At 17.0% G+C, this 17,116-nt stretch overlaps 5 protein-coding genes across 5 annotated transcripts, besides 23 other annotated features; 3 read left to right on the forward strand and 2 right to left on the reverse strand. All coding sequences in view use genetic code 6, as the record gives it.

Annotated features, from left to right (window-relative positions):
• Window positions 1–311: 311 nt before the first annotated feature.
• Window positions 312–380: a microsatellite.
• Window positions 321–359: a microsatellite.
• A 357-nt stretch (window positions 381–737) lies between the features above and the next one.
• Window positions 738–805: a microsatellite.
• Window positions 806–1,000: 195 nt separating this feature from the next.
• Window positions 1,001–1,039: a microsatellite.
• Window positions 1,038–1,082: a microsatellite.
• Window positions 1,040–1,084: a microsatellite.
• Window positions 1,085–1,378: 294 nt separating this feature from the next.
• Window positions 1,379–1,417: a microsatellite.
• Window positions 1,418–2,272: 855 nt separating this feature from the next.
• Window positions 2,273–2,308: a microsatellite.
• A 932-nt stretch (window positions 2,309–3,240) lies between these two features.
• Window positions 3,241–4,002, forward strand: IMG5_002930 (hypothetical protein; the record flags this gene model as incomplete). Its single annotated transcript, XM_004039977.1, has 1 exon — window positions 3,241–4,002. One exon carries the CDS (start codon window positions 3,241–3,243, stop codon window positions 3,985–3,987), a length of 747 nt encoding a protein of 248 aa, XP_004040025.1. The 3' UTR covers window positions 3,988–4,002.
• Window positions 4,003–4,124: 122 nt separating this feature from the next.
• Window positions 4,125–4,185: a microsatellite.
• A 65-nt stretch (window positions 4,186–4,250) lies between these two features.
• Window positions 4,251–5,859, reverse strand: IMG5_002940 (protein kinase domain protein). The gene is made up of 4 exons (XM_004039978.1): window positions 5,377–5,859; window positions 4,913–5,323; window positions 4,404–4,866; window positions 4,251–4,351 (listed from the first exon to the last, which is right to left on the reverse strand). The coding sequence occupies exons 1-4, from the start codon at window positions 5,498–5,500 to the stop codon at window positions 4,255–4,257; spliced, it is 1,095 nt and encodes a 364-aa protein (XP_004040026.1). The 5' UTR covers window positions 5,501–5,859; the 3' UTR covers window positions 4,251–4,254.
• Window positions 4,362–4,395: a microsatellite.
• Window positions 5,110–5,146: a microsatellite.
• A 483-nt stretch (window positions 5,860–6,342) lies between the features above and the next one.
• Window positions 6,343–6,423: a microsatellite.
• Window positions 6,424–9,027: 2,604 nt separating this feature from the next.
• Window positions 9,028–9,084: a microsatellite.
• Window positions 9,043–9,084: a microsatellite.
• Window positions 9,073–9,127: a microsatellite.
• A 26-nt stretch (window positions 9,128–9,153) lies between these two features.
• Window positions 9,154–9,203: a microsatellite.
• Window positions 9,204–9,634: 431 nt separating this feature from the next.
• Window positions 9,635–9,681: a microsatellite.
• Window positions 9,682–10,072: 391 nt separating this feature from the next.
• Window positions 10,073–10,161: a microsatellite.
• Window positions 10,162–10,285: 124 nt separating this feature from the next.
• On the forward strand, window positions 10,286–11,396 carry IMG5_002950 (papain family cysteine protease, putative; the record flags this gene model as incomplete). The annotated part of the gene is made up of 1 exon (XM_004039979.1): window positions 10,286–11,396. A coding segment is annotated over one exon (966 nt), but the record flags the coding sequence as incomplete, so codon positions are not given.
• Window positions 11,397–12,835: 1,439 nt separating this feature from the next.
• Window positions 12,836–12,878: a microsatellite.
• Window positions 12,840–12,889: a microsatellite.
• Window positions 12,890–12,995: 106 nt separating this feature from the next.
• Window positions 12,996–13,038: a microsatellite.
• A 249-nt stretch (window positions 13,039–13,287) lies between these two features.
• Window positions 13,288–13,322: a microsatellite.
• A 753-nt stretch (window positions 13,323–14,075) lies between these two features.
• IMG5_002960 (hypothetical protein) lies at window positions 14,076–14,897 on the reverse strand (the record flags this gene model as incomplete). Its single annotated transcript, XM_004039980.1, has 3 exons — window positions 14,076–14,143; window positions 14,259–14,630; window positions 14,678–14,897. 3 exons carry the CDS (start codon window positions 14,895–14,897, stop codon window positions 14,076–14,078), a joined length of 660 nt encoding a protein of 219 aa, XP_004040028.1.
• Window positions 14,898–15,742: 845 nt separating this feature from the next.
• On the forward strand, window positions 15,743–17,049 carry IMG5_002970 (hypothetical protein; the record flags this gene model as incomplete). Its single annotated transcript, XM_004039981.1, has 2 exons — window positions 15,743–15,923; window positions 15,980–17,049. 2 exons carry the CDS (start codon window positions 15,743–15,745, stop codon window positions 17,047–17,049), a joined length of 1,251 nt encoding a protein of 416 aa, XP_004040029.1.
• Window positions 16,708–16,746: a microsatellite.
• Window positions 17,050–17,116: the final 67 nt, after the last annotated feature.

Consider the following 17,116-nt stretch of genomic DNA (forward strand, 5'->3'; position numbering starts at 1 on the left):
ATTTTATCCAAATATATTTATAACCTATAAAAACCCTATTATAATGTATATATAACCTTTAATTAATTTAAAAATATATATATTTTTATTTTACAAATATATTATTGAATTTTTTATTTAAAATATTATTTATTTATTTTTTTCCAATAAATTTATAAACTATACATAATTTAAATATATATAATCTAAAATTACTCAAATCAAATATTTATATAACCTATAAATACACAATATAAATATTTTTATGTATTTACTATTTGAATTATATTTATAAAAATTAACAAATGAATATAAATATATTTATATATTTGATATTAAAAATAAAAATAAATAAATATATAAATATAAATAAATAATATTTATTAAAATAAAAAATAAATCTAATTTTATATATATATATACTTAAAAAAATAAATATAAATGTTTAAATATTAAAATATACTAATTGTATTAATTTTTATAATTTTTTACAAAAAAAGTAAATATTATCAACTAAATTATTATCATTTTTTTTTAATAAAATTAACTATTGCTTTTTGCTTTTATTTAAATGTTATAACTAATATTATGATGTCGATAAAATAAAAATATTTTTATATTCATATTTTTTTTTAAGTATTTATTTTAATTAAAATATAGATAAAAATCATATAAAGTTTTGAAATTTAATAAATAAAATCCATATAATTACTTGATTATAGGTTTTTAGTTTGCAAAATAAAAATAATAAGTGTAAAAAAATAAAAATATTATAATATTAAAATAAAAATATATAATTTATAATTATAAAAAATTATATATATTAGTTTAATGAAATAATGAATTTTAATTAATTAACAACATAAAAAACAATTAAAATAAAAAATTTTAAATAATAAAAACTTATGATAATGTCTAGGAGATAAATTATTAAATAAGTAGTTTTAAATCTTCAGAAGATTATGAAGATATAACAATTTTTCTTTTTCTTTAATTTATTCCATTTTAAAGATTAGATTTTTTTTTTTTATTTATTTTTAGTTTTTTTTATATATGTTTAAAAAAAATTAATTATTATAAATAAAAAAATTATTATAAATAAATATTTTAATTAAAAAAAAAAAAAAAAATATTATTATTATCAATAGCATTAAATAATAATTTTTATTCATTTTTTTACTTTTTATATAGAATGAACACTTTTCCATTCTTTTTTTAAAAAAAATCCATTTTTATTAACGTTTATTTTATTAAATAAAGTATCTCTAATAATTTATACTCGAATTTATTACTTAACATATTTTTTATAAATTTTTCTCTAAATTTAAATTTGAAAACAAAGCGAAAGAGAAAGCAATATATAAAACTAATTTTATTTTATATTTTTTTAATTTCTAATAAATATTAATTATTTTATAAAAATATATTTATATTTATATTTAATTAAATGTATTTAAAATAATATTAGCTTAGAAGTTTATATAAAATTTTATTTAAAAATAATATTTAGAATAAAAAAGAAACTTATGATAATTTATTAAATTGATTCTTTTAATTTTTTTTTAAGTTTTAGTAAATACTATTGCTTTAAGTTAATTTTTTTAAATTAAAATTGAATAATAATTTAAATTATAATATAAAAACAATATATGCTATAATAAAAAATTAAGGACATAAAAAAATTACAATTATTAAATTTGGAATACATAGACTTATTATTTATAAATAGAAATTAAATCGAAGAAATTTTTTTTAAAAAAATTAGTTTATCCAAGTTTAATATTAAATTATTTTATTTATAAATTTATTTTTAATTTATTTCAAAATATATTTTATTAATTATTAATTTTAATTTAAAATAATTTTAATTAATTGTTAAGTTATTATCTTATTAAAATTAATTAGAATATATTCAAATGTATTTTTTATTATTATCCAATATTTTTTAAATATATTATTAAATATGATAATAAAATTTTAAAAACTAACTTGATTTTATTATTTAGTATTCTTTTATGTATTTGTTTTTGTAAAATTTAATTTTAAATTCAATTTTTTCAATTGAATATAGAATTATAAAAAAAAGTTTTTCTACATATTTATTTTAAATATAAAAATATAATATATTTGTTTTTGAATATGAGTTTTATTAAATTATGCATATATATTTAATTGAAGAATTAACAATAATATCAAAATTTTAAATAATTGTAATTTATTAAAATTTTGGGTTAAAAATATTATATATTTAATTGTTTTTTTAATTTTAATTTTTTCTTAGTTTATTTAAAAATTTATTTATTTTTTTTATTATTTTTTTTCTTATTTTATAAAAGAAATAAAAATTTATTTAAAATTTTTTAATATTTAAAGAATTGAAAATTTATTTAATTTTAAACCTTTTTATTAATTATCTTTTTTTAAAAAAAATTAACCATCTCGTATCATTATTATTCTATATTATTTATAAAAATTTTACTTTTATAATAAATTCATTTTCATCAGACAATCAGAGCAGCATTTTTCCATTCTTTTTTTTAGAATTTTTTCCGTGTCTATTTAATCAAATATAGCATCACTAACTTCTTATACTTCAAATTTTGTGAAAAAATCACAAATATTTATTTTCTCCATCTTATTTTAAAATCATAAAAGTCATTTAATAAATAATATTAGCAGTTTATTTTTATATTAGATGTTCTCTTAATTTAGATAAAGTAAAAGAGATAATATTAGCAATTTTTTGTTTATTTTTAATTATTTTATATGGCTCTTTTAATGATATTATATTTTTTATACTAAAAAATAGTAGTTATTTATATATATATATATAATTATATTTAAAATTATTTATTTTGAATTTATTTTTTAAAAAAAAGAAACTATTTTCTAGATATTTTGATTATATATATTTTTTTTTATAAACTTATGTATAAATTAATGTTTATGATCATATTATTAAAACAAATGTTTAGAAGTTAAATAAATTTATTTTCATAAAAGAAAATTTTTTTTTTTTTAAAAAAATAAATAAAAAAATTGTGATACAAAAGATTTTAAGAAAATAAAATAAAAACTTATCATCTATTTTATAAAATACTTAATAAAAGAAATTAATTAAAATTTTATTAAATTTAATATATGCGAAATCTTTAATATTTGATTTATGATAAAAATTTTATTAATTTATATATTAAAAATTATTTATAAATATTTACTTATATTTTACTAATTTAAATATAAAAGATATTTTTAAAAAATATGAGTGGTTAACTAGGAGGTATTGAGTTAAATAGTGATTAAAAAGTCTCTCCTGAGCTTTAAAAGACAGAGACTAACTTATTCTAATTGGTTTCTAATTTAGAATAAATACGACATAAAGAAATGAAATATATAATTGATCTTGAAAGTCTCTCTAAAGGAAAAACTCAAATAGAATTAAAAGACACAACATCAAATCCAGGTCCTTTAGGTTTATTAGGGTTTGGTTTGACAACATTTTTATTGAATGTACATAATGTAGGATTTTATGAATTTGACTCAATGATTATGGGAATGGGTATTTTTTACGGAGGGATAGCTCAACTTATTGCTGGAATTATGGAATGGAAAAAAAACAATCTATTTGGTTCTATCGCATTTATTTCTTATGGATCTTTCTGGATAAGTCTTATTGGATTATTACTTTTACCAAAAACAGGAGCAGTAGTGGCTGCAAATAATAATTCTATGGGAACTTACATGCTAATATGGGGAATTTTTACTTTAGGAATGCTAATTGCGACATTAAAAAGATCAAATAGAGCACTCAAAATATTGTTTTTCACACTTTTTATTCTTTTCATGCTTCTGTCAATTCATTTTTATGCTTAAAATGCTATACTTTAGAGAGCAGCTGGTGTAGATGGTATTTTCTGTGGCTTATTAGCTATCTATATTGGCATTGCAGAAATTTTAAATTAAACATATGGTACAATAATTTTACCTCTTGGTGCGTTAAAAAATTGATATGATGATATAATTCAATAAAAATAAAATAGAAATAAAAAATATTATTAATTTATTATTTAAATTAAAGCATTTTGTGCTATATATATTTTCATTCGAATATTAACTTAGTTTTAAAACTCAAAAAATAATAAATAAAAAATATTTATTTTAATAATTTAAAATTATTTATTTTAATAATTTATAATTATTTATTTTTAAGATTACTAAATTTATTTCTTAATTTTTTTTTTATTTTAAAAAGATATAATACTAGAGAATCGAATTTCAAAAAAAATTATTTTCAATTTTTTCATCTTTGTAATTAATTTCTAAATTTTATATTTCTTATTGATTTTTCTACATTTATTACATTATTTCATTTCTTTTATTTAAAAAATTAAAATAAAAATTAAATAATAATTAAATCAAATTACATTTATTCATCAATTTAATCCACTTGCTTTTAATTTTCTTAAAATAAAACATCATATCTTTTTACTTAAAATCTTTATTAATTAAGCATTTTTTTAGCCTCATTCATTTATTCAGTTTTTTAAGGTAAACCAAAAAAAGGGTCCGTTTATTCTCCTTCTATGAATATAATTCCTTTCATAAAATTAGAAGTATCAAACAAATTTTTGACTTGAGGGACTATAGGAGGTGGTGTTTTTGATAGATTTAACCAATTTACATCTTTAAAAAATGGATGCTTTTTAATTTCTTTTACTCCGAATCTTTTATCAGGATTTGGTTCTAGAATCCCCTTTAATAAATTTATAGCATTTTCACTTATTTAATCTTCTTTATTACCTACAGGTATATCATCCCAAGGAATTCTATTATTATTGATATTATCGAATATTTTTTCTACTGAATCGTCATTAAATGGTGGTATACCTTTATATATATTTATTATTATTTTTTGTTAAATTAAAAAATGTACCAATTAACATTTCAAACAAAATAACACCAACACTCCACCAATCACATGCAGAGTTTTTCAATCCTTTCCCATTTAAAATTTCAGGCGCAATATAATCTGGAGTTCCGATGATTCTCGGTTTTTTATTATTTTGTACATGAATCATTTTTTTTAAATGCAGATTATCCAAATTTTTTTTCATTTCTAATAAATCGCTTTTATTCTTAAGTAAATTTTCTTAACTAAATTATTCTTCTTTATTTTTTTCTTTAGAAAAATTAAGCATTTTTAAATCATCTCTTCTTTATTGTTTTATCTCATATTTATTTCTTCTCTATAAACCCATATCAGAAAGACCAAAATCAGTCAATTTTAAATGTCCTTAAGAATCTAATAATAAATTATCCGGTTTTAAATCTCTATGTATAATTCCTTTTTTTATTTAAAAAGCAAAAAATAAATAATTATATTAAAATTTACGTTACCTATTTAATGCAAGCTTTAAACTGCTTATATAATTTCACATATATAAAATCTAGCTACATATTCTTATAATACGCCATAACTCTAAATAATAGAACCTAGATCTCCGCCAATCATATATTCCATAACAAAACAAATATAAGACTCATAAGTGAAAGAATATACAGCCTTTACAACATAATCACCCTATACTTTAGAAAGTATATCATTTTCTTTTTTAAAGAATTAAGGTGATTTTTATTCATTTTTTCTGCAAAGTTTATTATTTTCATTGCATATATGTCTTCCGTATTTTTCTTTTTGACAATCCAAACACGTCCAAAAGCTCCTTTACTTACCAATTTTAGAAAATCAAAATCTTATATGTTAATTTTACCAATTCTTAGAAAAAAAATGAAAATAAATATATTTTTTTTAAAAAAAATACTCTTCTTAATTATTTAAGTGTTAATTATTTAATTAATAAATATTTTTAAGTTCTCCATCAGAATAATAATCAGTATTTTTTTATTTGTGATCAGATGAATCTATTTAAAAATTTTCCTCTAATTCTATTTGCTTATTAAGCATTTTATCAAAATAAAAATTTTTCTCTTCCATACAGGAGTTTCTTTTAAATCTACTTACACTTTATTTATTTTTTTAAATTTCTACGTTCACGTTGCTATTGTTTTCCGATTTTTCTGATGTTATTAGACTATTTAAACTCGAACTCGAATTTAAGTCTTCTCTAAATTTACTATATTTTGACAGGACTTTAGGCTTATTATTTATTATTAATGTGTTACTTTTGCACAATTTTCTTTAAGAACCTTCACTTATTAAAGGAGAATTTGTATTTGAAGAATTATCGCTTTCTTAACTTTGTAAATTTAATTTTATATTCAATGTATTTTGTAATTACTTTTCTAATTTTTCAGTTTCTTAAATAATTTCTTATCTTTTCTTAAAAATTTTAAAATAGATAAATATATAAATATATATATATATATATATATATATATATATATATATATATATATATATTATATATATTTATATATATATATTACATTAAATTATTCTAAAATATCTTATACTTTTGTTTTAAATTAGTTTTAAGAAATTTATTTTAAAAGTACATTTATTCTTTACACATTTTCCTTTAGTAGTTACGCTTTTTCTTATTTTTAAATTTAAAATAAATTATCTGAATAATATATTTTACTATTTTATGTTAATTTATTTTAATTATTTGTAAGAAAAGCTTTTTCTAATCCTTAAATAAGGTTAATAATTCTAATTTTCTTTTATAATAAATTTTTTTAATGTTATTTAATTTTAATTTCAAAATTATTTGACAGTTAAGCAATATTTAAACTTAATTAATTATTTGAAATAATTCCTATTTGAAAATTTGCTGGTAAACTATTTCTCCTTCCATCATTTATTGTTGGCTATAAAATATTCTACTTAAATGATTAAATATTACATTTTTTACTATTTTCATAAGTTGTTATTTCTCCTACTTAATCGTTATATTCTGAAAAAGAAACATTTCTTTATGAATTAAGAAAATTAACATTTGATTTTTACTAACGTTGCTTTTTTTGATTATTTTATTCTATGTTAGTATTATTTTAAAAGCCATTTCCTATTAAATTAAATTATTAAATATTAGGGGAAAAAATGATTTATTGTTAAATATTCTCAGGATTTGCAATAAAATCATTTTGTTAAATTAATTTGCAAAATGAATTTGAGGAAACTTATTAATTATTAGAATTTTAATTTATTGGATTTGTTTGAACTATTTCGATTGAAGCATTCCTAGTCAATATTTATTACATTATTTATTAATTTTTAGGGCTTTTATAAAAGTTATTTTTACTTACTTATGGATTATTATGGCTATGAGTACAATTAACTAATTCAGTTTTAGTAACTTATAAATTCTTTTAATTTTATTCATTTATAGAAGATTTTTATTTATGATTTTATTATATTTTATCTGTATTAGGTATTAAATAATTCATTGTTTTTTAACAGCATTCAGGAGTGGTTAATTCACTATTATTTTCTTTTATAATTATTAATGATTATTGTTTGGTTTCTTTTTAGATTGATTTGCTTTTGATTTCTTTTGAGTCATCATCTGAATTTTTATATTATGTTTCTATAATTAATTAACTTTTTTACATATTTAAATTGTTCTTTTTATTTCTGAGTTAATTTTGCTTTTTACTTTTTAGCATATGGGTTAATTATATATAGTTTGAATTTCGTCTAAATTAATTTTATTAATTTGCTTTATCATCCAGTTTAGCTTAATATTATTGATTTTTTTCTATTTTTTCTATTTATTTTAACAATATAGCCTATTAAACTTAGAATTCTCTGTTTTATTATTAAAAATAAAAAATGCTTTGATTCATTTATATATATTAAACTTTCAAAAAAGTGTTAAGATCATAAATTTCTTTACAAATAAGAGAATGCTTTTTTAATTTAAATAAAGTAATATCTTTTTCGCAAATTCTACAAATTGTTTTCCTTTAAAGAATATTATTTACTAATTCATTTTTATTTTTAAGTGTTTATTCTTTTTTAGATTAAATTAAATATTTCATGTTTATCCAATTTAAATATTATTTATAAATGAATTCTCTTTCTTTCTACAATTATTTGTTGCTTTCAATCAATAATTATTTTTTGAAATATAATACACTTTAAATTCTTATTGATTTTTCTTCTTGAATGCATTATTCATAATTTTCTAAAATAAATTTTATATAAATAAGTTTACTTATTATTAATTTTAAAAAATAAAATTACTTAATACTTCTAAAAATTATAAATAATCTTTTTGTTGAACTTTCTTAAATTTTTCATTATATTTGTCTAATATTCTATTTATAGGTATATAATTTATATTATCAGTACATATTTATTAACTGTTTAAAATAGAATCTTCTAAATAAAAATTATAAGATAACTAACTATTTATAGGTTTATCACCTTCAAAAGAAGAATATAATGATTAAAAATATTAGTCTTATCCTTATTCACCATTTTGTGATTATTATTTACATATATTAAAAGGATTAAAAATATCATATTATTATGACTTATTTTGACTTAAAAATATGTTTTTAACTTTTTCTTCATTACAAATAATTCTTAAAATAGACAAATTTAATTTTATTTTTTATATTATACAAAATAATTGCATACTTATCTAATTAGATTTTGTTTAAATAAAACTTTATTTTTTAGTATTTAAAGATTATAAATTGTTTTAGACTACTTAACTTTTTGTTAAGGTCACCAATGAATTTTAATTATATAATTTTTATGGCGAATAGGTACTATTAAGTTATTATAAAGTAAAAATAGGAGTAATTGGTTCATTAAAAATAATCTATTCAGGTAAAGGAGAATTTAAATCTTAAACTTTTATTTAATTTTTATTAAGTTTTGAAGTTATCTAAAATATTTTATATTTCAAAATTATAATATAAATATATTTACTATTGCTTAAAATTAATCAAGTTATTATTGTATTTCAAAAAAAGTTCCCCTAATCAGCATTGTAGATTCATATATTAAAAATTTTTATAATTTTTTTTTCAAAAGATAAATTTAATCTATCTAAAAAATGAATATTATATTTGATAAATAATATATTAAATAATAAATAATAATAAATAAAAATAAAAATATAAATAATATATATATATATATATATTTATATCTATATACTATTATATATATTTTTTTTTTTAAATATACATTTTTATTTATTTATAAAATAATATTATTCTTATTGGTAAAATCATTTAATTCTTATAATATATCCATAATTTTGAAAATAAGTCTTTTTTTTTTATTAAAATTTTTTATTATTAATTTAATTTTTTAATAAATTGTTATACTTAATGTTTAATTTTTTTTATTTATTTGATTTTTGTTTCATAATTATTATATTATTCTAAATTTTCAGATGATTTAAAGTTATTTTATATCTTTTATATTTATGTATTTTATATATTATTTTTTTAGATTTTTTATTAATATATATTATCTAGGCTATTTTTTTTAATTAATTCTTATTGATTTTATGGAAATCTTTTGTTAAAGAGCGTTTTATTTAATTTTATTTTTTAACTTTATAAAAAGTATTTTCTAATTTTTTTATTGTTTAATATTAAGCTTTTCTTTCATCATAATCTGATAATGATTCTATAATTTAACTATATTATTTCAATTCACAAGATTATATTTTAAATTATTTTTTGATTTTTTAAAATTGTTTGTTTTATTTTTTAGTATTTTATATGTATAATTTTTTATTAATTCAAATTAAATCTGTTTTTATATTCTATTCATTTTATTATTTGTATATTCTTAAAAAATATATAAAAAAAATTGTGTTTTTTAATTTTATTTAATACTTAGTTATAAAAATATAATATATTTATTTTTAATATTTATTAATAAATAAAAATAATATGAATTTCTTAATTTTATTTAAAACAATTTACATTTAAAATATATATATATATCAACAATTTACTTAATAAAAATAAATAATATAATTATTATATATATTTTTATTGTTTAATTAATAAATTTTTGAATTAATTTATTTATATTATAATCATAATAAATATTAAAAAATATATATATATTTAAATATATTTTTTTTTTACAAATGACTTATATTATATATAAAAATAAAATTAATATCATTATATTTATAAAATAAATACATATTAAATATTATTAAATTACATCAAAATATAAAAAAATAAATTAAAAGTGAACAAAATATATTATAAAATATTAATAAAAGAATTTATTTTGTTTTTAAAATAATATAATGTTTTTAGAAATAAATTATTAATTAATAATATTTATAAAAATTATAAAACTATGAAGAAAACATTATTATTTTTATTATCAGGAGTTGCTTTCTTTGCAACTTCATTTTTTTTTTTTCTCACCATAAAGCTCCTACACATGAAATTGATGTCGATTTAATGAACAAATGGACTCATTTTAAACAAAAATATAATAAAAAATATTCCGATACTGATTTCGAGGTGTACAGAATCTAAGTATTTGCCGAAAACTTATAAAGAATTAAAGGAGACTCAACCAAAGAAGTTACTTAATTTATGGATTTGACTACTGAAGAATTTAAATAAATATATTTGAACTTAAAAATAAAACAAGTATCTCCAGTAACTATTCACACCCCCTCAAATAACACATATTTCGATTGGTAATCTGAAAACAAAGTATCAGCACTTAAAGACTAAGGTTAATGTGGCTCTTGTTGGGCTTTTTCTACTACTGGTTCTGTAGAATCTGCTCTTATTTTAGCTGAAAAAGCTGATTAAACTATTAATTTATCCGAATAGGAACTCATTGATTGTTCTTAATCCTACGGAAATGAAGGATGTAATGGGGGTTTAATGGACTACGGTTTCTAATACATTATTGAGAAAGGATTATCATCAAATAAAGACTATCCATACACTGCTATTGATGGAATTTGCTAAGATACATCTAAATTTTCAAAAGTGAAAATTTCTAAATACATTGATGTTCCTTAAGGAAACTGTAATGAACTTAAAACTGCTTTAACTAAATAACCTGTTTCGATTGCTGTAGATGCTGAATAATGGTAATTTTACAGTAAAGGTGTTTTGAAAGAATGTGGAAATTAATTAGACCACGGTGTTTTGTTGGTTGGTTTTGTGCAAAAAGATAAAGTTGATGCTTGGAAAATTAAAAATTCTTGGGGAACTTTTTGGGGAGAAAATGGTTATATATATTTGGCTGATGGAAATACTTGTGCCATTTGTAATAGTGCTTCTTATCCATCTATTTGAGAAAGAAAGGGAAAATAGAAGATTTTTAATCTATATTTAAAAACAAGCAAAAAAATAAATAGAAATTTTAGTTTTGTAAAATTTATAAATTTTTATTTTAAGTAAAATTTCAACTTATTTTTTACGGTATTTTTTTATTTTATAAATTTAAATTGTAAAATAAAAAAAACAAATTAACATTATAAAATTTTAAATTTAGCTTTTTAAAATTATAAAAAATTATATATAAAATCATACTAATTATTTGTTCCTAAAATTTATATAAATTTTAAAATAATAATATATAATATTAGGAAAAACATCCAAAATAAATTAATTTAATTTTTATGAAAATTTTTATTAATTTTAATTTAAAAATAATAAAAAGAAGAATAGAAATTTCTTCTAAACTATATATTATTATTTATTTTAATTTATTTGAAAAAATTATTTTAAATTTAAATATTTAAAAGCAATAATTTAGTCTGTAAAATACAATGTTTTTTAATTATTTATTTTAAATGTAATTCCAAAAAAAAAACAATCTAATTTAAAAAATCTAATGATTATTATTTAAAAAAATGTTATTAATAATTATAATTTTATTTTAAAATGATAAATAATAAAATATGTAATTTATTTATATAAAATATTCAAAGATTAAAAATTTTTATTCTTAAAAAAACTTATATTTTTAATAAATATATAACTATTAATATATTTTTATTCATTCTAGAAATTAGAAGAAATATATTATTTATATATATTATAAATTTCCGACAAATTTCGCGAGAGTGATATATATAAAAAATAAATACATTAATATTTAAATATTAATCAATATTAATAATATAATATATATCTATAAAATAAAATAATTAAGGCATTTTAAAAAAGATAAGGCAAACTGAATAAGCTTTTTTTCATTAAAATCTAACAAAAAATACCAAAATACTAAATTTCACAATGGATTCTAAAATATTTAAGTCTCCTTCTTCTAGTAAAGATGAATTTCTTTTAATGAATAACTTTGATAATTCCATATCATATTATTCTACTTCTGATGAAGGGAATATTTCATCAAATAAAAAAGGCGAAAGCTTATCAATAAAATCTTTTTTAGATAAAAAAATCTTATAAATAAAAAAATCTCAAAGCTAAATTGTCAAAAAATTAAATAAATTAGAGAGATTTAAATTGGGATAAAAAATTTAAAATAAATATGTTTCCTTTAAATTCTTAAGCTTTGAAATAATTCAAGAAAATGAACTTTTTGAAGATGGTAATCCTAATTAAAAATTAGTTTTATTTAAAGTTAAGGCTTTTTAAAGAAAATAAAGCTGGATTTTCGAAATCATTTTTTCTTAAATATATTAATTATATATTACTATATAGAATTTGTTTAAAAATATTAGATTACCTAAATTTCCATCTTAAAAGTTGCTATCAAATTTAAAGGAGAGTAATATTAAACAAATGAAGAGAGAACTTGAAATTTTATTGAACTCAATTGCAGTCATCGAAGAAATTACAAAAAGCGACATATTTGAATCCTTTTTAAATTAAAGCAAGGAGTCACTAGATGATTTTATATTATGAAAAGATAAAAAAATAATATATTATAAAAATATATATAATATATAAAATTATTATTATAGTATGCTTTATATATACTATAATAATAAATTATTTAGCAAATATTTATTTATATATATATTATTAATTATCATTAATTTAATTTTTATTCTAAGAATTAAACTAAATTTTAAATTATTATTTTTAAATTTAATATTTTTTTAATTTAATTTCCTATTTTATATTTTTATCTATTGATTTAAAATATTTTTTTCCCATATTAATTAAATTTAAATTAAAAAATAAATAAATATGGATTATATTTATAAATAATTAATACCAAAAATCATAATAATTAAAGAATAATAAAGAAATAAGAAACAAGTTAATTTTATTTTGATGAAATATCTAAATATATATTTAATATATAATTAAAGATTATTTGTTGTTTAATTATATTATATTTTGAATAAAAAATAATAAAATTAATTAGAAATTTAAAATTATTATAAATTATCAATTTATCATATTAATTAAGAAATCGTTTATACATACAAATATATTTTTATAACTAACCTATAAAAATCTTCATATTTTCAAAACGAAAAAAATTTGAACAAAAAAACAACACAGTTTATTAATTTCTAAACAATCACCTTTATAATTAATGCTTATAATATCCTCAATAAAAATTAAATTATATATTCAATACTCTTAATCCCCATTCAGTAAATATAAAGACTCAAAAAGTATTTTTTTCCTTGTATAATTTAGACAATGACCTACTAAAAAAGCCATTTATAGCTTTTCAAACACTGTATATAAGGAAATTTCCCAAAAATTAATAATTCAATTTTTTAAAGACTAAATATCATTTTTAACTATTTATTTTATGTGTTAATAATGCTATAATTGCGTAATTTACTATTATTAAAATTTTAAACTTAACCATATTTTAGTCAAAATATACATGTAATAAATACATAAGAAAAAGGAAATTAAGGTTATCGATAATTAAAATATACAATATATATTCATATATGTTAATAATTTTAAAATATTTTAATTATATAAGAGTATTTATTAAGAATTGAAACATTTTTTTAATAAAAATATATTAAATTTAAAATATTATTTGTTTTAATTATTAAATATATAAATAATATTATTAAAAATAGATTTTTATTATTATAATAAATTTTATAATAATTATTTTTACCATATTAGCTTAAAATAATTTTTATAAATATTTAACATATCTATAATTATCAAATAACCATCGTTCCAATCAATCCTGAATTTTCGAAAAAGGGTCTTACAATATATTTGTGAATATCTATTTTAATTTAAAAAAAAGTTAAAAAAAAAAATATTACTGTTATTAAGTTTTTCATTTTAAATATAACAGGCTAAAATTTAAATGAATTAATTATGAACTTTATCTAATAAACCTTATTTATGCATAATTCCACCTCCTAACACAATAACTTCAGGTGAGCAAATTAAAGTTAAATTTAAACATAATTGAGCTATATAATAAGCTGTATAATCCCATACTTCATGCTTATGATCAACATTTTTTAATTAATTTTCTTAAATATTAAGTCTTTATGCTAAAGCAAAGTTGGAAACCATTCCTTCAACGCATGTTTAATGTTTTTTGCAATACCCTTAGTATTCATCACCTTCTTTTAATTTTACCAAAATATGACCGCCTTCAGGATGTGTTAAACCGTGTACACATTATCCATCAATGATTAGACCTACACCAACTCCAGTTCCTATAGTAATATAAGCTAATGATTTTTTAGTATCATGTCCTCCTATTTTTTTTTTTTATAGTTTTATATTTTTTAAAATTAATTTAAACCGAAATGAAATTCAGCAATAGCAGCTGAATTGACATCTGTATCAAATCCTATAGAATTTTTAGAATTGTATCTTATCACTTCGCTCACTCTTTATAATATAGGAAAATTTTACCAGGCTATTTTAGGAGTTGTTGTTATATATCCGTATTAATCAGAACTTTAATCTAAGCATATAGGTCCAAAACTTGCGATTCCTATGTAATCTATTTTTTCATTCATAAAAAAATCTTCAATTTGTTATAAATTTTATTCAGGAGTTTCAGTATTTATTTATATATTTTTTCCTGCTATTAATCTACAAGACTATTTTTTAGTGTTTTTACAATATTCTTTTAATCCTACTCCTAATTTAATCGATGAACCTCCGAGTTCGATACATGCATATGTAGATTTTAAGATTGTATTTTCATTCTAAAATAAATGGTTTTTCAAAAAACTAATAGAAAATTTCATTAATAAAGGAATTCCAACAATAAAACAAATATCTTTATAATACTTATCTGTGAACATTAAAAAATATATATGTTTTTGACAATAAAAGTAATTATATAATGTTTATTTAAAATAAAAGATTATTTTTAATAAAAATATATTTATTTAATTTTAAATTTATACTAAAAAGATATATTAAAAAATAAATAATTATAATGCTAAAAAAAAATATATATATAAAAATATTACAATTATTATTATTATTATTTTATTTTTTGAAAAATATATTAATTTTTTTTTTAATTTAAAAAAATATATATATTTAATTATCTTATATAATTAATATATAAATTAACTAAAAATTATTTTATTTTATAAATTTTGTGAAGTAATATATTTATTTTTATTTTAAAAATATTAAATAAAAAAAATTATTAATTTAATTTAATTTTCTTTACTTTTTATTTATTAATTTTTTTAAAAAAATATAAATGTAAGAATAAAAATAATTAAATTCCGATCCAGAATAAACAAATTAAAATAAACTAATTGATAAATAAAGCAATATAAGCATATTTAATTCTGAAAATAATAAATTGGTTAACATTAATAATATCACTTTGCTTTAATTAATGAAATACATATTCAAAGTTACGATTTTTAATAGTGGAGGTCCTATGGTTTAAGCATCAGTAATATAAGAATTGTTTGTTAATGAGCTTAAATGGGTAGATTAAGAAATTTATTAAGAATTAGTTGCAGTATGTTCTGTTATACCAGGAATAACTGTTTCTTAAATAATAATTACTATTGGTATAAGTTTTTTTTAACAAAGCAATAATATTTTAATTTAAAATAATATTTAATAGGATCATTAGTAACAAATAATGTTTATGGAGGTTTATTAGGAGGTATATTTTTTTTACTTCCAAGTGCTTTTCTAATGACAATTATGGGATATTTAAATAATTACATAAATCCAACAAAAGAAAACAATTATTAAGTTGCTTGCGAAATAAGTCTAATATTTAAGGGATTTGCATGTTGTTCAGTAGCAATAGTAATGCAAAATTCCGTAATGTATTTATAATATCATAATTTTGATAAAAAATGTTACTTTTTTATACTTATGAGTATTATTCTATATTTTTAATACTAAAAACCTCTTTATATGGTTATAATTCTAATTTTAGGAGGTTTTTTAGGATATGTATTTTTTTCTGACTCTGTCACAAGGCCTAGTTTAGTCACATATGAATCAGTTATATCTTCTACAGAAGATAAACGCTTTTAAAACAATGGCTTTTTAAATAAAGGGTTATAATTATATGTATTTATTTTAATAGGCTTGATTTTAATTTAGATTATGTTTAATTCAGAGTTTATAAAATTTATTTTTGATTTCTTTTATATTGGCTCTGTATATTTTGGAGGAGGATATGTAGGAATTTCACTATTGGATATTTAATTTACAAACCAAAATATTAATTAAACCCAATTTTATAATGGATTTTCGGTTGCGTCTGCGATTCCAGGTCCTGCTGTAAGTAGTATAGCAAATTATATTGGAACTTTAGAATATGGGTTTATTGGTTCTATTTTTGCCTTTACTTTTACATTTTTGCCTACATTTTTATTTATCTAAGGATTTTTGCCTATTTGGGGATAATATAGAAAAGATCCATAAGTTCAAAGTATTTTAAAGGGAGCAGAATGTGTTTCGGTTGGATTTGTTATTGCGACTGCTATTTAAATATGGATTCATATTGGATAAGGAGATTTTATAACAACATCTTTACTCGTTTTTATTACACTTGTTTTACTCGCTATTTATGAAGTACCGGCTCCTTATGTAATGTTGATTAGTGGAACTTTGACTATTTGTAGATTTATGACTTTACATAATTATAGGGGAGTGGAAGATGAAAGGATATGCTGAATTTATTATTATATATATATAATATTATATTTATTAAAGATTTTTATTATCTTATATTAAATTTAGT

The sequence above is a fragment of the Ichthyophthirius multifiliis genome, assembly GCF_000220395.1.
Source record: "Ichthyophthirius multifiliis unplaced genomic scaffold scaff_1120509249423, whole genome shotgun sequence".
NCBI classification, from domain to species: Eukaryota; Ciliophora; class Oligohymenophorea; order Hymenostomatida; genus Ichthyophthirius; species Ichthyophthirius multifiliis.